This window comes from Doryrhamphus excisus, linkage group LG15 (genome assembly GCF_037039965.1).
Source record: "Doryrhamphus excisus strain RoL-2023G ecotype Guam linkage group LG15, RoL_Dexc_Guam_v1.1, whole genome shotgun sequence".
NCBI lineage: Eukaryota > Metazoa > Chordata > Actinopteri > Syngnathiformes > Syngnathidae > Doryrhamphus > Doryrhamphus excisus.
Window position 1 is genome coordinate 10,151,360 of NC_136371.1, and position 21,760 is coordinate 10,173,119.

Below are 21,760 nucleotides of genomic sequence, written 5' to 3' on the forward strand. Positions count from 1 at the left end.
TTTGATCCAGTAGCACCTCTAACCACACGATAACGTGCATTTTATCGAGTTGATCTGTGATTGCCTCATTGGTGAAGATGCAGGTGATGGAGTGATTAAGTGGAGGTGTCAATCAAACTGGGGGCGGGTGTGTTGTCAGAGGAGGTTGACATTTTCAGCTGTGTAATTTCCATTCAAATACTGAATGAAAGTCAGATTATTCAAGGAAGTCCGCACTGAGATTATTGAGAATTTGAGGCCATCTGCTGGTCAACTCGATATGCCTCTTTTTTTTTTTTTTTTTTACTCATGTTGCTTCATGGACTTGTTTTCCTTTTTCGGGAGTATCAACCAGTAATCTACCGACTTACTTACTTTTTCCCCATGTGTTTTCCTCCATTTATTTCCATCTAGATGCCATTCTGTTTTGATGTTGGCGTCGCCCCAGCAGTGGTTGTTTGTACTTTGGTTTTTGGCTATAAGTCACAGTGTTCATTTCGGGATGTTTGGGCTGATTTGCATTAAAGGCTGCTCTCTATGCCATCACCTCAGGCTGAGCTTCCAGGGTTCAACTCAGCTAGTCATCATAACACGGGGGGGGGGGGGGGGTGCTTTGATATTTGTATGGGCTTTTCTTTCCATTTTTTTGTTTACCATTTTTGCTGTTTATTCCTACAATGTTCAGAATAAAAACTAACCTGTGCTACAAATGGCCCATCAGCCGCACTTTGAACACTCCCGTCCGTCTTTCCCTCACTTTTTGTGATTGTGCGGTACGGTACGGTTCGGTATGGTTCATTGTCTGTGCTAATGTTATTACGAACAATTATTCACATTGATGCTCATGTCGGCGCTTAAAGCTGAGTGTGTGCTCAGAAAGTAATCTTAAATGCAGGTTAATAGTGTGACCACAAGATGTCAGTGTAGTACAATAGCTTAAACTGATAAAATTAGGGTATGACGTCAGAAGTCATTTTAAACAATCGATAAACAATGTGTGCGTGCAGAAAAGACATCGTATTTTCATGCTTTGTTACGGTGCATGTATACGTGCTATATGACAGATTAACAGACGTTTCCGAAGATTAAATTAAAATGATTTTGGGCGTGTAGTTTGACTCTTGAACTTAATGTTTTTCTAGGGTGCAAACTTTCCGACAGCCAGTGAAGGCATCACCCTGAGAGTCCAGGCTGGGAAGCAGGATGCCACCGGAAGGTCCGTCGTCCGTCAACATGTCCGCCGTCATCCGTTTCAAGTGAACAGCTGGCGTCGAGAGCCGCATTATAAAGGTGCGTGCGCGCCATTGGATGAACATCTGGTGCGCATCTCCGCCTCTTGTCATTCAGGCGCGGGCGCGTGTACGATGGGACTGCCCCCACTCGGCACCCCCACAACAATGGCAGGATCGCACGCTTAGCTCCATTTTATTTCCGTACAACCCTTTTGGGTTTTATACATCCCGGTGAAAATGGCGACGGGGGCAGGCTGGCAGCCCGCGTACAGTGCCTCGACGAGCACGAGCAGCAACAGCAGCAGCAGCAGCAGCGGCGCCAAATACATCCCATCGTCAACATCCAACATGTTCTACGACGGGAGCCTAACGCTGGAATACACGCAGGATCTTCATTTGAAGATGAGTAAGAAAATCGCGCAGCTGACCAAGGTGAGTGATGCTTGGTGCAGGTGGGGATGGAGGTGGAGTGGGGGGGGGGTCTTTTGGCGCGGGAGGCTCCTACTAGTAAACATGAGGGGAAGTCAAGCCATCCTACTGATTGGTGCAGTGTTTGGTGCTTTTGGATGATGCTATGATTTTTCATTGCGCTAGTCCCAAATATCTAGATAATATGCATTTATATATTTAGACTTATGTCTATGTAAAAATCCAGAGTTCACTCATCATCAGTGTTGAACCTGTGCACGTTATCTCAAAGCAGCCATTGCCGCCAGGAGGACTGGGGGGGTTACGTAATCTTAGGGGATGCAGAGCTTTGTCAGTCTGTATACCTGAGAGCAGAGCCGTGTGCAGCAATACTATCAGTAGTAAGGAGGAGAGTCGAGGTGGCAGCTGTGGGTGGAAGCGGAAACAGAACCAAACGTGCAGTGCGAGCAGAAACAACAAACTACATGCATTTTACATAACGTGCAGACAAAGGAAGGCAGGTTGAACACTTTGTGTGATTGTGATGGCTGCTCCACCGTCCATAGGTCAGATATTTATGGTGAATGAGGCCACCTCACTAAGTTGGTTTTGTGCCCAGTGCATGGCTGAGCTAAAATCCCTCTTCTCAGATTCTGTTTTGGTTGTATTCAAAAGAAAATCCCCTAGTGCCTTGCTTAATGGGAGCAAATGAGATGATTTTCTCCCTGCAAGAAACAAAGACAAGAACAAGGATGATTAATGTGTGGCATAACTACATTGTCAGCTAATGTGGTCATTACACGTTTTTTTGCGGAACTCCCCCGCTTCCTGTATGCACACACTATAATGTTACACAGAAAACCCCTTTGGTTCCATTACTTACACAAAATAAACACTGATGAATTGTTACTGCTTGCTCTTCTGTCTCTTCCACATGAGCGTCGGGCTTCAGCAACAGCAACAGTAGTCCAGCTGCATCCTGGCCAATGTTCACAAAACAGTGTGAAATGCTGTTGACAGTTTACAATATTTTTCTTTTGATGGTAGGGAATCAGGAACTCCATCCACTTCTGCCTGTTGTTTTCATTGTTAGGAATTGTAAACAAATAGCAGAGCTTGGTGGAAGGCAGAGAATGTATCTGGCCTACAGTACATGCCAATATAGTAAGGAAGACAGGCAATCTGTGACATCACAGAGAGCCAGTGCTTGAAAAAACTCTCTGCAACCGAGCGTTCAGAGAAATCACAGATCACAAACTTCTTTCAGGGCTCCCTACCAAATGCGCAAACCTCATTATCTGACCTCATTATAGGTCAGAAAAGTGGAAAAAGCACAATAGGTTCTTTTTAAGGCATCAGGGAGTGGAGTTTACCAACGTACTTCTCACACAGCCACACCACTTATATGTGCCGTGCCTCCGAAAAGCAGTGTCAAGTTGTTATACTCCTTATCTTAAAAGGAGGTGAAAAGGCCAAATTCAAATCAATTGTGTGACACGATGCTTTGAGAACTCCAACACTCGCAAGAAGTGATGGTGATGCAATTACGATGACAGCAGCTTTGTTTTGCTTAGCACTGTAAATGGTGAAAAGACATGCAAAATGTCACAAACACACTGCAGATGCACATACCTCTAAGAAGTGTGACTAGAAGCACATAAGCAGCATCGTTCATCACTGTTTTGTTGCATGTGGAATATCTTTTCTATTTATGAAACCTGGAGACACAAGTAGTAATGTGTCTGCATTCCTGGGAGAGACAACGGGGAAAGCAAGAAGAAAAGAGATGAAAGCAGCAGGCGTCATTACAATAATCATGTATAATTAAAGCAGTGCTTCCATGGCTGATGCAGGGCTGGGAATCAAAGGCTTTCATAGAACAGAAGGCTGAAATGGACCTTTTTGATCCATTCTTTATCGCTGGAACGAGAACAACTTGCAAATAATGTTGGGTGCATTTCTGAGATGATGCCATCACTCCCCACTACTGTACAGATTTTGTTATTTAATTGGTGTATATGATGACTGGTCCTTGGGTGTAATGGTACAGCTGTCGCCTTATAAGGGTGAAGACACTGGTTCAACCCTAGCTGCAGACACTTAAAATGTGTTATTTTGTACAACAAATGATTTTTTTAACAATATGATTGATGGTACAGTCATCCCTCAATACATCATGGTTTGAATATTGTGCCTTCACTCTGTTTAGGTTTAGCTAACGGTAATAGTAGTATGTACTACGTATGTGTACGCCAGATCCATGACTGTCCTGTACAGTCATGGCCAAAAGTTTTGAGAATGACACAAATATTATTTTTCACGAACTGCTGCCTCAGGTTTTTATGATGGCAATTTGCATATACTCACAATGTTATGAAGAGTGATAGGTTGAATGGCAATGAATAGCAAAATCTTTGATTGTCATGAAAAGAACTTAAATCCCCCCCCCCAAAAAAGATTTCCACTGCATTTCAGCCCTCCCACAAAAGGACCAACTGACATGTTTGTGATTCTCTCGTAGGAAGGAAAGACACAGATTGCACAGAAACTGGCTTATATAACTTGACTTATATACACAGGGCCATGTCGGTTTGAGTTTTTTCCTCCCTTAATAATAAAACGTTTCATTAAAGAACTGTATATTGTTTTCAGTTGTGTTGTCATTGACTGACATTTACATTTGTTTGGTGGTCTGAAACATTCAGGTGTGACAAACATGACAAAAATACGAAAAAGTCAGGAAGGGGAAAACACTTTTTCACAATTTCTTCAATTCGGGTGTGTGTGCTTAGCTGGGGGGGTGTCTTAAAATCGCTTAAGCTCAAGCTTCATTTGCAGGAAGTGCATATCATTCACCTGCAGAGCTTCTAAAAGCAGCTTATGCTTGTGGGAGTGAGTGAGCATGACTGAGGAGATGTTCCTCACTCTAGCTTGTGCGCAGCTAATTGAAGTTTAACGGTGTAATGCAGAGAAATACATATTCAATTACCAGATGTGTGAATTCACTTTCCTGGCCAAAACGTTGTACAAATAACCTACTAGGAGGTGACCACGTTGTCATTGTCAGTCTGTTTATTTGTCTTCTCCTTGTACGACTGAAATCTTGAAATCTCATGAAATCTTCATTCTGTTGTCTCATTTTGCTAGGTTATTTATGCTCTCAACACCAAAAACGATGAGCATGAAGAGGAGATCGAGTCTCTGAAGGAAGCCCATGAGGATGAGGTACCATCCCCACTGAAGATTATTTTCATGATTATTTTGGGATATTTTTGTGTGTCAAAACAATATGTTGTCATTTTGCATTTCCCCCAGGTGCAGCACATCGTGACCGAAACCAGAGACAAGATCATGCAGTACAAGAGCAAGATGGCGGACGAGGCTGACCTTCGGCGGCGGCTGGCCAGTCTGGAGGAATCTGTGGAACTCCATGAGCACATGAAGAGACAGGTGCTTTATTTTGCTGCCTTTAGCATGATGGTGAACTGGCTTTAGATGCATAAATTATGGGCATTAAGTTCCTTGAGACATGTTATGTAATAGACATGTGGGAGACATGAGTGGATCTAATAAGCACACGTGAGCAAACAGCAGGATGGCAGCATCACGTGTGTGCTTAATGATAATGATTGTGCTCTTGCAGGCTCTTGCAGAGTTTGAGATGTACAGACAGAGAATGGAGGATTCCCAGCTCTGCACCGAAGCCCAACACACACAGCGAGTGGTTTCGATGAGCAGAGAGGTACACACACACACAATTAAATAAATCAAATAGTACTAAAATGATTAGGCCGACCGGGAGAGTTTGAGTCCGGCTCCTGGCATACACACTGTATGCGTTTTTTTAGGGTGGGGCCTAATGATCAGAAAGGCTCAGATCATTGATCATACCTCCAATAACTAGCGGCATTTGGATGAAATATTTACATGCTTTATTTATAGATTCCTCTTTATAAATTCATATTTACATTAGTTTTGTATTTTGTTCGGGTTTGTGGTTCATTCCTGATTTAATCCTAATTATTATTCAGAATATTCATGTATAGATACAGTATCTTTTTTAAGCTAGATTTGTTGGTGAAATGTATAAGGATGTTAAACGATTACAAAAGGACTGAGGATTGAACCAGCAGCCATTGCGTCGGGAGACGGCCAATCTTCCACCTGAATTGTGTCACCGTGCAGAATAAATGGAATGCAATAGTCATGTAAAGTGATTTTACACGGTTTAACTTGCCGTTAAAAAAAAGGCCGGATTTGAAATGTTGGAAAGTCAAAAAGCAGACCCAATATTGAAACGTATAAAGTAGGATCAAGGATTTGAACCAACAACCATCAGACTGCTAAACAACCTCCGGAGTCAGGAAAATGATGTTCCCCTAGTAGGGGGTGATGATGATTGCATCCACAAAGCAGACACTGGGTGGTGGCTTGTCATCAAGGGGTGATGTGGGTCTTTCTGGCAGACCAGTTGAGAACCAATGTTTCGGAATTAGCAGTCCAGGTATGTGCCATTTGGTAGGCAGCTCACAAACTCCCAGCTGATCAGCCATTTGCTTATTCTCACATGCCTGCCAGCCCAAAAATGATGCTTTTGCTACGACAATGAATGATTGGGCTAACAGCATATCAACCGCATGCGTCCTTCAGTGGCAGATGCGAACAATAAAAGCAAGAATAAAGCAGTTTAGTAAGATTTCATATATCATACCATATCAATCCACATGTCACATGTCATCGTTTTGTGGTGTCACCTCCACGTGCTGATGTAGCGTTCCTTGTCTTGCGATCATAAAGGCATGGCATGTCATCTCACGTTGCATTTTTCTATATTTTTTACATGTCTGTGTGATTTGTCTACGCGCCCGAAGGAGCAGGGAAGCTGCAAGCATTCGCTTATGTCAGCTTTTGTCAAGATATTCCAGTCAAACATTTTGCAGTTTTGGAGCGAACTACCGTGGGAGTTGGCGCTCCAAATAGAATAGAATATTTCCCGTGGTCTCACTAGGTGGAGGAGATGCGTCGGGATTTTGAGGAGAAGCTGCGGGCGTTCAGCCAAGCGCAGGCCCAGTTTGAGGCGGATAAGCGGCGAGCGCTGGAGGAGCTGAGGTCCAACCACCGCCTGGAGGTGGAGGATCTTCTAAGCAGCCAACAGAACCAGAGCGCCACCTCCAACGAAGACCAGGAGAAACTGGCCGACCTCCATAGACAAGAGGTGGGACAGAGAGGAAGAGAGAAGAGCTTGACGTTCATTAACTTTGGCTTTTGGAGACTTTTTACAGCAAGTTACTTGCAAACGCAGGGTTTTGTTGTTGTTGTTGTGGAGATGTGAGTTGTTGCATGTCATCCCGCTCTTTTACTCCCATTTTTCCTTTCCTATCAACTAATACAACAGATAAGAAGACTGAAAAAGACCCCCTAGGGATTATAAGCAGCATCACAAAGAAAGTTCAAACCAAATCTGGAAAAAGTACAGCAAGGAAAGCTGTTTCTTTTATTTGTCCAAATGCAGGTGGAGTCTTTGATGGAGAGGGTGGAAGAGCTGACCAAGGATAAGGTCCGGGTGGTGGAGGAATACGAGGCCAAGTTGGCCAAGGCTCAGGAGTACTATGAACGAGAGCTGGAGGCCATGACCAGAACACACCAGCTCACCACTGAAAACCTGCTAGCCTGGAAAAGGACTGAGGTAGAACTCCTTGTAATCCTGGTCGGGAATGTGAATGACGGTGCCTCCTTGCGTTAAGGTTGAGCTTCGGAAGGAGTTCCAGGCGCAGGAGGCAGCGCTACAGCGCTCCCTATCCAAGCTGAGGAATGAGCTTCAAAGAGCCCAGGAGGAGGCACGGGAAAACCGGGACAAGACCAACAGACTGCAGACATCTCTGGTCAACGCCGAGGGAACGATTAAGGCGAGGAAGATCTGTTTTAGTGATGAAAATAAAAAACCTTGGGGTGAAAATGTTTTTCAATGCTCAAAGCAGAGGGAGGTCTGTGAGGTGCTGCGGGTATTTCTGAAGGAGGAGATGGCTGGCTTGTTAAATTTTTTATGTTCTGCGTGCTGCAGAACCTGCACAAGCAACTGGAAGAAGCCATGCAGGATGGTGAGATCTGGGTGATGCAGCTGAAGGACACCGAGTATGAGTTGGAGGGTTGCAGGGAACGAGTCCAGCAGCAGGCAACGGAGATCCTCCACAAAGCGAGTGAGCGATTAATTAATAAATCACAGGATTACGGGTCAAACATGTGCACATAAATTAAGCATTTTAAGACTAAAAATGGCTGAATTAACGAAAAGGGGAATATAAGGTATCACATTCAAGCACCAGATTCAATCACTGGAAGAACAGGCTTTTATGAAATTTGAATTATATCACAACATGTGCAATAATCCCTAAAAATAAGTCCCGAATAAAAACATGAGCTTCTGTGGCAGCTGTAATCAACACCCAGCTAAAACCCAATCATAAATATCATGAAATTGTGCAGGATTACCTAATATTATGGCCTGTAGCAATCAGGCTTAGAAAATTGGTCATTTATTTGCTTCTCAGGTCAGATCGGCTCCCTGCAGGCCACCCAGATGGCTCACGAGGCTTCCATCAGGAACCTAGACCAGGAGCAGAGTCGCCTGAAGGAGAAGATCGGCAGGCTGGAGCAGGAAAGGGAGGCCCTGCTCAACCAGAACCAGGCGGCCAGCGAACAGCACAAACAGCAAGTGCTAAAACTGGAGCAGGTGCATTTCCTATAAGTCCATAGGTCACTCAAGGTCATACGATCACATTAACATCTCTCCTCTTCTCCTCAGTCTTTGCGGGAGGAGCACCAGGGCTACGAGAAGGAGCTCTCCAGACTGAGGGCTCACTACGAGGAGGAGACGCGTCGCTATAAGGAGGCCCAGGTCAGGGCATTAGAGGAGATGGAGGAGAAGCACCGATCCATGAGGGAGGAAGTCCAACAGGAGAAAGAGGAGGAGAAGAGGCTTCTCATGATGGTGAGTCTGCTGATTAAACCTGGCAGGCAGCGGCTTCCACGTGCGGCAATTCATAGTCGGCATCCAGCCAAAACATAAGAAATGCAAAATGCAAAAAGCCCCCTCTAGTGGCTGCACATTTTTAATTAGGTCACTCCTTCCTTCGTTATTGTATAACCTCACGGACGACCACAAGCATACTAATCACATATTCAGAAAATCAACTCACGTAAATGATAACAAGCCAGGATGTATCTTTTAGTTTTATCTTTTACCTTCCTCCTCTCAGAGCGCCCACTTCCAAGACTGGATGAAGCTAACTGCTAATTGGTTGATGTTGACGTTAAATCCTGCCTCTGAGCATTGTGCAACCATGTGGGCGTCGCATGACAGCCTCCCTGAAAGAATGAGATAGAGAAGAGAGTAGGATTGTTTTTATAGCAGGACAAATCAGACGGGATGTGGAAGGGCAATGACAAACATGGTCTTTTTTTTTTTTTTTTTTAAAGAACTTTCATCTTCTGTAAACTTTTCATTTCTGCCAGCAAGATATTAAAAAGTTCCGAAAGCCATCACACTAATTTCTCATGCTCTATTAATTCCAAATCCGGTCCTGGCCCGATGAGACTGCGGCAGAATTTTGTCAATTTGCCTGCAGGTGGCAGCTCTGTGGAGTGAGCTGATACATCCGCTGGTCCTGAAGGAGAACTGCTTCAGCTCAGTGTGGATGTTGATGAGTGGGATCTGACGGATTAGGCTCACACCACCTGCCACGCAGACTTTGCAGGATTTCGTCCTCCAAAAGAAGGATGCAAGATTATGGCGGCTATATTTTGGGGTGCTAGGGGGTGTTAATCTGAAAAATAGCCACTGAATTTTGTGTCGAACATTGAAAAATGGCATCTGAATATTCTCCAGGGAAGCGTACAAAAACTCGGCATTCAGTCATTTCTAGCCTCAACAATAGTCACAAGTAGTGACATGCTAACATATGGATAGACAAGCAAAGACAAATAAACTCCATTTTTTTAGCACTGAGCCGAGACCGGTCTGCCAGTCATTTCATCCATTTGAACTGCATCCTGGATATGCTGGCATCATTTGTGTCAATGTTTGGTTTCTTACAATCTCCTCCCCAGAAAATGAGTCAGGAGTTTGAGATAAAGCGTCTATCTCTGGAGGAGCAGCGAGACAGAGTGCAGCAGCAACTAGACAACTTGAAGGAGGAGCTTTCTGCCAAACTCAACATGGCCAATCAGGAGGTCAGAGTCTGACAATGTCAACGCCCTCATTTTGTCTGTGACTGATAACTCATTGGTGGATTTCCCCAGGTGTCACACCTCCAAGAACTGCTTAGGGAGAGGGACCAGAATGTCAGCTCAGCACAGAACCAGATCACCTGCTTGAAGGACACACAGGAGAAGCTCAAGATAGAACTCGACGCCACCAGAGCCCGGGTCAGAGAGACGAGCAACCTTCTCACCGATCTACAGGTGAGCACGACATGACGTGAAAAGCCAGGATGGAAAAAGCACGTGACAAATTCCACTGGATGATTGCAGGAGGAGATCGAGACGGAGAAACAACAGCATGAGGCCAGAGTGATGTCCATCCGAACAGAGGAGAAGCAAAAGATGGACAAGATGGCGGACAACTTAGACCAAAAATGGAGAGATGCCCTTCGGTAAAATAAAAAAAGTGATGTTTTTGCTTTTGGCTGTGATCTTACCATCAGTCTTCTTCTAATATTTTGGAGTCATAAGTCATATAGTAGCATCCTGGACCATTTTTGATGACATCCAGCGGCAGCACAACAGCATTAGGATCAGTGCTTGTCTCTCAGCAGTCTGGCAAAAATAGGTTTTTAATACATCGTAGTATTTAGGGTAAATACTTGTCACTCTGCATTCACACAACATCAGGCCATGGATGCAACGTTTTTCTAAAATGTTCTGCCTCCCTCTGTAGTGAAGAAGTGCGGCTGCTGAGGGAGGAGCTGAGCGAGGAGTACGACGCCGACAAGCAGGCTGCGCTGACTCAGCTCTCCCAGCAGAAAGAGCTGGAAATGATGGCCGCCAGGGAGGGCTGGCAGAGGAAGGTGGAGGACCTGCTTGAACAGGTACGCTTCATATGCTAATTTGTTGCAACGCTCATTGGATGTACAGTATGTCTGAATAAAATATTTGTCATCCGGCGATCGGTTGCTTAAAAATGAGATCATTTTATATCATATTGTTTTTTCTGCCAATAATGATATTAACGTGCAGAATGTGCTCATCATCAATGGATGTTTGTGCAACGTAGAAATGTGCAACTTTCCAAATTGTATTTCATTGGATTCTTATTTGTGAATTTAACCTGCCTCAGTTGTTGACAGTAGAAGTTATATTATTTTAGTTGACTGTTGGTCTTTCACCTGCCAATCTCCACTACAACATCCCCTGGGGCAGTTCAAAAAATGATCATGGATGCATCATTTTTACTTTAATCACAAGAAAACGGACACATTTGTGAACAATTTATAGAAACATGGCTACTCATTTAGGCTGACGCAGTCCACCATCCCGCCTCTGGCAAAGTTGGAGCTCCGCTGAGTCACAATCCAAAACGCCAAACGAGGCGCGTCCTGATTTCTGCCAAGACGCCAGTGGCCCCGGATAAAAACACTTTGTGACAAGCTGTAGGCAGCGACTACCGATGGCAGCTTGGCAAGCAGAGCGCCACATTCGGTCCAACATTGACAAAAGCCAGTTGCATCATGAACCTATTTTGTTGCATCAGTTTGTAGTGAATAAACTATTTCAGTTGGTTTTGCTCCTGCAAACACTCTTCACAAACGTTTTTCTGCATAAAATGTATACTCGGTGGCCACAATGTGACGCTATAGCTGTGCATCTTTTATGGGGATCTGTGAGGAAATAATGCCTCTGCTGAAGTAGTAATAATAATACTACTACCTAGGTAACCAAAAAAACATAACTCAAGAGGTAACGTATACCAGTTGACACGCATCATAGTAAATGCAATCATGCAATTATTTATATTTTCATCCATGCCTTGAAGATGTTTAAACAACAATTTGGTCAAGGCCACACTGTTCCATACCAGCCTGACTCCAATGCAAGTAGACTGTAACAACACAAAGCAAAGGTAATGCATAGTCACCCTTAAAATTGAATAGATTTCGACCTCAAAAGCAACAACCCTAACAAACTCATCCCAAGTAGTGTAGTGCTTCGCATCCTCTCACGTTGAAGCCATTTTTACTTTACAGTTGCTGATGTAGTTCCCCCCCTCTCCACCCTCTCTCCCTAATTCCATCCCACTGCACTAAATCCTTCAGGGGATTTGACTGCTAGAGGAATGGAGAAGAATTCACAGCCTCTTAAGCTTGGGATAGTCACAGTATCTCATCAAAACGACACCTTTTGATGGTTGATGCTAGTTGTTCTTTGGCTCTCACTGACAAGCTATTAGTGCTTTCAGATGAGTAGCTTCTATCTTGACATCAACACCAGATGCACGATGTGGAGCATCATCACTGACATGTATGTTGTCCCCCCCCCCTCCCTTCCCGTGCAGATCTCTCTGTTGAAACAGTCTCTGGAATTACAGCTATCTCAGTCGCAGGCAGCCCTGCAGCAGCTGCAGTCTCAGTTCAGCCAAGAGAGGGAGCTGCTGAGTCAGCAGCTCAAAGGTGACGTCGGCCTGAAGAACACATCAGACCGCACATGTGCCATACTTAATACGACAGCAGCCTCGTTGTGCTTTGTGTGTGAAAAGCGCCTTGTTTGTGTTTCCCAGAAATGCAGAGAGAACATCAGAGGAGAGAACATCGACTACAAGAGGCTCATTGCTGTGCACTGAGCACCATGGAGGAGGCGCGGCAGCATCAGATCCGGGTACAGTACATACATAGTCCACTCGAGGCATGCGTAGTGTTTCCGGGAGACTAGTGGCAATGTTGCTCCAGGTGGTGAAGGGCATCCATCCTCAAATGTTCTCCATTGGATTTAGATCAAAGGAACACGCAGGATGGTCCAAAAGAGGATGTCCTTTGTCAGGCGGGCGATGTGAACTGCTGCATTGTCCTGTTGAAAAAGCCACACAGATGAGGGCCTTCAGTCATAAGGCATGCCACATAGCCATGTGCCATTTGACCCCCCTGCACAAGCTGAAGCTCCATTGTTCCATTGAAGGAAAAAAGCACCCTGGATCATGAACAAAGAAATCAAAGAATCAAAGTCAGGCGTCACATTTAAAAGATGGTTAAAGCCAGTATGAAATATTTGTCATACAATGTACTTAAAATAGGCAATAGTACATATGGATTACAGGAGGTGAACAAATGAATTGCAACTGAACTGTGAATAGTGTTATGTGGTTTAGAAAAATACATATTCACTGTTTCTGAAAAGATGCGTGATAATGCTGTCTGGTTTCTGCACAGAGTTTTGCATTTTGCCGTAAAAGATGCTTCCGCACATTTCAAGCAGCCTTTCTACATGAAGCCCCTGGTCTCCTAGCACTTCAGTCTGAATATTTTCTCTTTTATCTTTTCAATATGATGCAAGAATTATCCTGGAGTTATTTCCTCAGGGGAGGAAATTATAGTGTTGAGCTGTACGTTTGCCAAAGCGCCAACATGATCAATGCACACAAATGACTGATTGTGGACAGCCAGAAAGCAAATAATGAGCCTGTGAGGAAAGTACCAACACTGCAGGGAAGGAACAGATGCATTTCTCTACCAAATTATTTGTAAAAATGGAGGAGGCTAATGGAGGATTTGAAGCTAATCTGTTTCTATAATTACAACGCAGGCAGAAACATTTTATGCGAGAGGATTAATAAATGAGGTCTTGATTGCCTCGTTGAACAAAATGATTTGAGAGGACTTTTCTGTTATGTTTTAATGTTATTTCAGTTCTTGCAGACTGAGGCGGCTGAGGATTGTACAACATTTTCTATCAATGTCTCGGCGTCATGTTTTTCAGCATCTTCTCCTTCTTGCTTTCTGTCACCGTCCAGGCGCTGGAGGAGCGTCTGAAGCAAGAGCAGAGAGAGGAGGTTCATGCTCTGAAGGAGGCCCACAGGAGGACATTGGACATCCTCAGACAGCAATCAGACCAGGAGCTCCAGACACTCCGATTTGAACTGGAAGACGAGGGAAAAGCCAAACTGGGTAAATGCTTGATACTCAGGCTGTCCAGTGGAACCTTGGTTAGTGTCTGCCTCAGTTAGCATGTGTTTACGTTTTGTGTTTTCATGATTAGGAAAATATCTGATAGCCGATAATTAGCAAATATCCATAATCGTAAAATACTTTCGTCACAAAACGTCCTTGTTAGCAGCATGCTAATAGATGGAAAGAGGAACTGAAAGTGAGCTCCGTCGCCCATCTATGATGTCATCAGCGGATGACTCTGTAGTTCTTTTAGTTCTTAGCTAATGAACACAGTTACAATACACAGTCGCAAAAATATTACCATAAAACATAGTTATAGTTTCACATACACAAAATGAATTCTAAATGCACATAAATGACGAATGAGGAAAGATTGGAGGCTCATTGACTGATTGTCTGGATGTTTTTGGCAGCGTCCCTTCGTGCCGAGCTAAACCACCTCCATGCTACAGCCATCGAGCACCTGAAGCAGATCCACATGAAAGAAAACTCATCTGCCAAACGAGAACTTGAGAAGGCCATGGAGCACAGCCACCAACAGGTAACGATTGTCAGAATGATCACAGCTAATGAGTTGCAGGTGGCTAAGTCTGCTTCTTTTTTGCCCCCTCTGCACCGATGCCATAACAACACCAAGTTTCGGTGTGCAACGCTGATCTTTGGACTTGTCTTTTCCTCTGTGTCATGCAGGAACAGGAGCTGCTGGTTCGCATCTCAGACCTGCAGGCGGAGATGTGTTCCCGAAGCAACCGCATCACAGATCTAGACCACGAGATCCACTCATTGAATGAGACCATCGACACCCTGACTCGAGAGCTGGAGCTGAAGGGCAAAGAGGTGCTTCGGGTGCGCAGTGAAGCTAATCATCAGATTAGGTTAGAGGCTTTTTTTATTGATTTCTGAACTGATCTGTAGATTGAAGGCAGCTATTGTGTCAGAATGTCAGGGTGAACACGTGACACAATCCGGAAGTGTGAGGAAGGCGAGACCGTCTGAATTAACAAGGCTGGCCTAGTAGGATGCAGACCCCTAGCGCTTATCAAATGAACTTCTGCCACCTTGTAGTCGTTTTTATGGTTTGAAACTGCTTGAATGTGACATCTACTAGTGTACAGTTGTGTCATCACTTATGCAAACAAAAATGTAAAATACATCTTTGGGATTGGGTGTTCGGGTTCATAAAAACGTATAAATAAGTCTTTGGTGTTCAATGAGTTAATAAGCGTGGGATGGAGACAGTAATGGATTTGTTCATCGGTCTGTGTGGACTCTATGAACACATAACCTGCACACAGACATAATAAAGACGATTTCCTGGCAGGAATCCGTCTGTAGTGTCCCAACTCCAACCACTATCCATTCTTTACACAGACCGAGTCATCAGTGATCAGTGAGTTTGGGTACTGTTTGGCCATATAACAAGAATCAGATTCAGAATCGCCTTTATTGTCATCGTTTTGCATACAACGAAATTTGAGTCCAACTGCATGGTGCATTTTTTAGAAAGTAAAAATAAAAAATAAGGAAAAAAATAAAAATAAGTATAAAAGTATAAAAGGTGGCAGGTGCTGTTCAGAATCAATGTAAATGTATTTAACAATACAATAACAAATAACAAAAACAATAACATATACAGCAAACAAAATGTAGAATTGCAGTAACCAAAATGTGGAATTGCAGTAAACAAAAGGTAATATCCGATACATGTTTTTGGCAGAATTTTTGTCAAAAACCCAATCCTATGAAAAGCAAGGTTTACAAAAAACGAGGTTTGTGTGTGTGTGTCTCTGCTGCAGGGCTCATGAACAAGACTTTGCAAAGAGGCACGAGCGGGACATGGGGGAGCTCAGCGTGGTCCATCACAGAGAGACTCAGATCATGTTGGCCGACTTCAACAAGGCCCAGGAGGTTCTCAAAGACAAGATATCTGCTTTGCAAATCCTGTAAGAACCACAATGCTCAGAATGTCTCCCCTTTTTCCCATCACTGATGTGTTGTTTTTTTTTTGCTTGCTCCTTGATGCATGGCCTTCCAGGCTGGAGGGTACCGAAGAGAAGTTGAGAAACAGAGAGAGCCGACCTGAAGATCTACATCTTATTGCGGAGCTCCGTGAGATGGTCACAGAGAGGGAGGCTCTGGTCAAAAAGCTGGTGGTAAGTGAACCCAATTCTGAGGCTGAAGTCTGAAATAAAGCACACCCAGTACTTAAAGTGTCTCTTTTCAGGATGACAAAAAGTTCTACCAGCTGGAGTTAGTCAATAGAGAGACCGGCTTCAGCAAGGTCTTCAACTCCAGCGCAAATGTAGGGGTCATCAACCCACTTATTAAGGTCAGTGGGTTTGTGTGACATCATCAGCCTGTGCCTGAATGCTCCCTAAATCCCGTGTGCTGTGCAGGGTACCTGCATGTCTACACGCACATGCTGCATGTGTTGCGTCACACCACCAAATATTGTCATTGTAAACATTTATCAAGAAATGAACCATACCAGAATTTAAGTGTAAATGTGACTATAGGGGTGTTATTTCATGTCGAGAGGGCTCGCAACATGTTTTCTATGCTCTAACTATCAAAATATTTGATTTATGAAGACGGAAATAAGGACCTTCACTTATCACGGTCGGCTCTGGAATCAATTAACTATGATAAACCAGGATTGGTGTAAAGTACAAAGTATGAAACAGTGGATTAATACACTCAGTGAAATTATAAACTGGGCTCATTCAGCACATCACGTTCAGTTAGAAGAATTAAAGGAAGACAAAATTACGCCCCGCCCCCTTGCGAAAATAGTTATTGCAAATGACATATTTACAATACCCAGGCAAACTTTTATACCTACTATTCCTACTGTGTATTTAGAAACCACTCATCATCCTCAGATATCGATCACTTGCTTGAATACGGCTCACTGAGGCTTATGTCCAGCTACATGGCTAAAAACATCAGTTTTTCTGTGTTCATACTGAAGAAGTGACCTGCAGCATGCTGATGTGGGCTGCTCCCACCCAAACACTACAAAGTTGCTGCTTTACTTATCATGCGGTATCCCCTCCTCCCCGACCCGCCTCTCTGTGTGTGTGTGTGTGTAGTCAAAACCAGGCAGCCAATCAGATCAACGCTTGGCCCGCTTTCCTAGCCAGTCAGCTCTCCGATTCGTCAGCCCTCCCACTGTGAGTCGTGCAAGTGAGGAAGATGAGGGACCGGAGGTGGAGGAGGTAGGACCTGGAGGCCCATCAGCGCCTCCTCACTCCCCCCTCCGACGTACCCTCCCCCGACTTAAGAAAGCTCAGCCGGTCCTGCGCCCTCTCCCTCACCTGCCTCAGCATCCGCCACCTCTTCCGCCTCATCCCCCGCCCAATCATGCTGTCTCTCATACTCCTCATCCTCAGGGGCCGCAGCATCAGGCAAGTTGTAGGAGGTGAGAAACCATGTGACTTGCTGCCACGGCTGCCTTGAGATGATGCGACAGCCATGTTTGCTGCCCCCCCCACTGTCACCGTCTCCCACGTCCCCTTTTAGTTCTCATCACGACCACTCTCACCCCATCAACTCATTGCCCCTTATTTAAAACTATTTTTGGTCTATGCCCCCCCAACGACACATTTTTGTTGCACAACACTGCAGGAATTAAAATGTATCCATTCTCAAACTGTGCTGCCCTTCAGCCGTTTGCGTTTGAGGTTACAGTTACCATATTTTCCAAACTATAAATCACACTTTTTTCATAGTTGGGCTGGTCCTGCTTACGGTCAGGTTTGACTTATCAAAAATATTTCAAATGGTGATTTATACAATCTTGACAACCGCAAGATGGCACTCCAAGCTTATGGTAACTATATGCTGCTTCTGCTATTCAGTGACGTACAAAGAGATCGGGAGCTTGGTGAAATTGCTTACTATGTTAATTTAAGTCTATTCGACCTCCCTCTTTTAGCATGAACATATCTAACATAATTTCTGATGGGCTTCATCAGGGGTGTCCAAAATGCGGCAAAAATTTTATTGAACGAGAGAACTAAATTTTCACAAAAACAGCAAAAATGGGAGCATACATTTTACAAGAATAAAAATTGTAACCGAATGAAGGATTTTAGACAATCATTCTGTGAGGAAAAATACGTAACTGCCTTTTAGTGCCATAAATTTTAAATTTTAAAGAAAGACATTGTTATTACTTAGATATTTTCATCCCCTTATCGGATATCCATTTGAGACATGCGTCAAATCCCAGTCTGCTTTTTGTTGCTATAAAAAGAGGCCACTTTTACAAATCAGTCGCACTGCGACTTTGCGTTCAAAGCCACAGGAAAAAAAATAGTGCCGGCTGTAAATGTGAAACTCTCAAGATAACGCTGCTGTGTTTTTGTTCTCTCAGTGAGTGGGCTGATGGATGACCTATTATTGAAACTGCAGGAGAAAAATAAGATGTTTTTATTACTTGCAACAACAAAAAAAAGTAAATCTGCCAGACTGGCTCAAATATTATGTGGACGTGTTCTTTATAAATGTGCTTTTGTGGGCTCTGTGTGTATGTATGGCATGGGGAGGGTTTTCCTGAAGGTAAAACTCCATGTGTTTGTGTGGAATAATGCGAATGCTCGGCATGTACCGTAATACCTCTGATATGGGCACACACGAAAGACTCACTGAAGATAATGTGTGCATGTCTTTTGGGGATATTTACTATATCAGAGTGATACTGCCTCGCCCCTACACCTCATTTTAACTAATGTTTCTATTCCCTCCCTTAGCCTTCATGAGGCAAACGCAGCACCATCAGACCCCAAGGCAATGGAGGCAGGAAAAAGCAAAGATTACATTGCAAAAAAACAAGAGCTGTACGCTCACTACTTCTCTTTCTGACGGGCAAAAATGCAACTATGTTTAAAGAGGACGCAATGAGACAGATAACTACATTTGGATTTTGGCAAGGTAGCAGAGGTGTCATGTAAAAGCAGTCTGTGGGGATCCCATTCATAATTGGCATCACCACAAAAATGCATGGTTGCATGGCACAGGGGAGGATTTCTCTTCATTCTGTTATCACGAAGGGGTTACGCTGCAGGATTTTTGTTGAATGTGGTTTAGTTCTAGCTTCCTCGCTGCCAAGTTTAGCTAGCTGTCCCATTGCAGCGACCTCTGAGCTCACTGTGAGGTACCTCAGCAGTCTCAGGAGGGGGAGCCATTGAGACAAACTGATATTTTTAATAATCCTAATCTTCATCGTATAACAAACTGTTATGGTCTATGGTCTGTCATCAGACAAGAGACACACAGAGGAGTTCTATGGGTTTATAACATGGATTAAGGGAGGGCCATACCAGTAAGTAACGTCAATTCCGGTCTGTAGGCCACGACCCAACGAGCTTTGGAAATCACTGGAGGTCATTATATGTAACGGTATAACAGCATAACAGTCTGACCCACAGTGTCATCTTACTAAGAAGACTAAACTCATCACACAACAACTTAACACCCCAGAAGTATCCCTCAGAACTATGGCGACCAGTCCAGGGTTTACCTCGCCTATCATCTGAAGACAACTGAGATAGGCTCCAACATACCCGCGACCCTAGTGAAGATAAGTGGCATAGAAAATGGATGGATTGAAAATGAAACATTCATTCATTCATTTTCTACCGCTTTTTCCTCACAAGGGTCGCGGGGGTGCTGGAGCCTATCCCAACTGTCTTGGGGCGAGAGGCGGGGTACACCCTGGACTGGTGGCCAGCCAATCACAGGGCACATATAGACAAACAACCATTCACACTCACATTCATACCTATGGACAATTTGGAGTCGCCAATTAACCTAGCATGTTTTTGGAATGTGGGAGGAAACCGGAGTACCCAGAGAAAACCCACGCATGCACGGGGAGAACATGCAAACTCCACACAGAGATGGCCGAGGGTGGAATTGAACCCTGGTCTCCTAGCTGTGAGGTCTGCGCGCTAACCACTTGACCGCCGTGCCGCCCTGAAAATGAAACAACATTTTAATGTTTTCCTATAAGGCATTGCCACATGAATCACAATTTTGATGGCTTTGACAATATCATCAAAGATTTGGAACTTGACTTGACATTAACGATGACTTGAAAATACTTGATATTTTTAGTGAATGTGTTTTGACACACATTAAAGGGAGCATTGGACTTTCTTTGTGTCTCTGTTAGCAATACAGACCATAGAGCATGCCGAAACAGAAACACTCTCATAGGGCCGCTGTCTATGAAGTGTGAATGTCGCGGACGTTCAGTAGTGTGTACAGTCTCCAATGCATGGTCATCATCTGCTTCATTTGCCATTCCCAAAAGCTCACACAATGGCATGTTGAAGGAACGCCAGTAATCTTTAGCGACACCCGGTGGTACACTTTTTGATTGCGGCAAGCTTGTACACTTACTGTCCCAACGTCCATCAATGTCTCATGTTTTATGAGCAACAATGACCTCATTGTCCGTCTTCTTCCACACTCCCAGAAAAACAAGTACCTTTCTTTGGATGGTACTACGGGAGGCGTAGACTTGACTTTTGCACCTTTTTTTCCTTTAAAGGTGTACGGTACCTTAAAATCCAATAATTTGGGGGACTGAGGGGCTGAAATGTCTTTCTGCATGTCTTCCAACTGGTGCATTATGTTGTTTTTTTTCCACATTCTGGACCACTGTAGCAACACCGATACTGAAAAGGATGTGAAAGAGACATAAAACAGATCTGAGAATGTATATTTTCAAATCCCACTTATGTTGACTTTCCAGAGCTGTCCTGAGACTGTACACTCTGTTTTCTTTTTATAGCAATATTAAGCTTCATCAAACCCCTGCAAAGGGGGCAGACTATTATTTCATACACCCCCTACGTCCAACCGCTGCTGGTTCATTCCACCTTGCACACTGTGATGATCACACTGAGCTGTGATTACTATTATTTTTAATTTAATTGCACTTTATTTTGAATATCCATGTGGGCGGTGTCAACAGGAGTTTTCTTCTGAGGACTGGTGAGCAAGAAGCACATCCTAAGGGAAGGGAGACTTTTAAGGGCCATGCCAACATTTTTGCACATCTGTGTAACGGTCTTGTCGTGGTCTTAAATTGTGAATGTTTTCCAAAAAAAAAAGAAAAGTAAAGAAACATGCACAGACTTGAAAAGGTATCAAAGATAACTTCCAATCACCTCTGATGCTTTATGTTCTTTTCTCTTGGAATTCAAAAATGCACAGTTTTCTTGAGCACTCGTTTTATTTGAACCTGATTGGTGAACTGGAGCATCGACACATTTACATCACCACGGACGGCTGCCAGCATCCTGCAGCCAACACCCCAAGTGGGGGCACTTCACGTGAAAATGTCACCACTTCCTGTTTAATATGATATATCCACATGTTTTTAAATGTAACAGCCAAGCAGGGACAGGTGGGAAATGTCCCTGTCTGAATACTGCCACCAGGTGGCCGTCAGTGAAATGCATCTTCTTGAAATTGGAGGGGTTTTTTCATGTTGTGTAGTGCTCTATAAAGTCTCTTCACTTTCAAGTCCTCAAGTTTGGACTACTTTGAGTTGAAAGTGGATCTACTGTGTGACCTGTCTTGTCCTTTTTGATGTAAATGTCAAACAATTATAACAATGTTTATATTTATATCATTTCTGTTGTATGTTATCAGACAATAAAATGATGGTTGTAATGTCTGACGTATGGTTTTGTGTGTTAGACCACGATAGTCCATGAAATTTTGCCCATCATTCACAATCCTTATGTGAAACATGAACATGCGAGTTAATATGAGGTAGCTAACAACGAACATCATGGGAAACACCTATTGTGATGCAATAGCCCTCCAAAAAAAACTCCCAAAAACAGCGTTCCATTTACATAATCAACTTGTATAAGCTACCAAGCTACCAAGATATTATTATTATTATTATTATTGTAGCAGCTAACATGAAAAACTTTGAACTATAACTTATAACTGTCTAAGCGT

General features: G+C 43.7%; 1 protein-coding gene across 4 annotated transcripts; it reads left to right on the plus strand.

The window, feature by feature from the left end:
- Nucleotides 1-985: 985 nt before the first annotated feature.
- On the plus strand, nt 986-21,467 carry LOC131104646 (protein FAM184A-like). Of its 4 annotated transcripts, none has more exons than XM_058052036.2 (24): nt 986-1,643; nt 4,767-4,844; nt 4,935-5,069; nt 5,263-5,361; nt 6,628-6,834; nt 7,132-7,305; nt 7,364-7,525; nt 7,681-7,816; nt 8,168-8,349; nt 8,422-8,607; nt 9,726-9,848; nt 9,918-10,079; nt 10,149-10,270; nt 10,555-10,705; nt 12,169-12,283; nt 12,391-12,488; nt 13,618-13,771; nt 14,188-14,315; nt 14,465-14,649; nt 15,571-15,717; nt 15,810-15,927; nt 15,999-16,103; nt 16,867-17,195; nt 18,529-21,467. In XM_058052036.2, exons 1-24 carry the CDS (start codon nt 1,449-1,451, stop codon nt 18,638-18,640), a joined length of 3,603 nt encoding a protein of 1,200 aa, XP_057908019.2. In that variant the 5' UTR covers nt 986-1,448; the 3' UTR covers nt 18,641-21,467. The 4 variants fall into 4 exon arrangements, with proteins under 4 accessions (XP_057908019.2, XP_078652683.1, XP_057908021.2 ...); XM_058052038.2 differs by having other exon boundaries at nt 988-1,643; nt 16,867-16,992; XM_078796557.1 differs by lacking the exon at nt 18,529-21,467 and having other exon boundaries at nt 987-1,643; nt 16,867-17,199.
- Nucleotides 21,468-21,760: the final 293 nt, after the last annotated feature.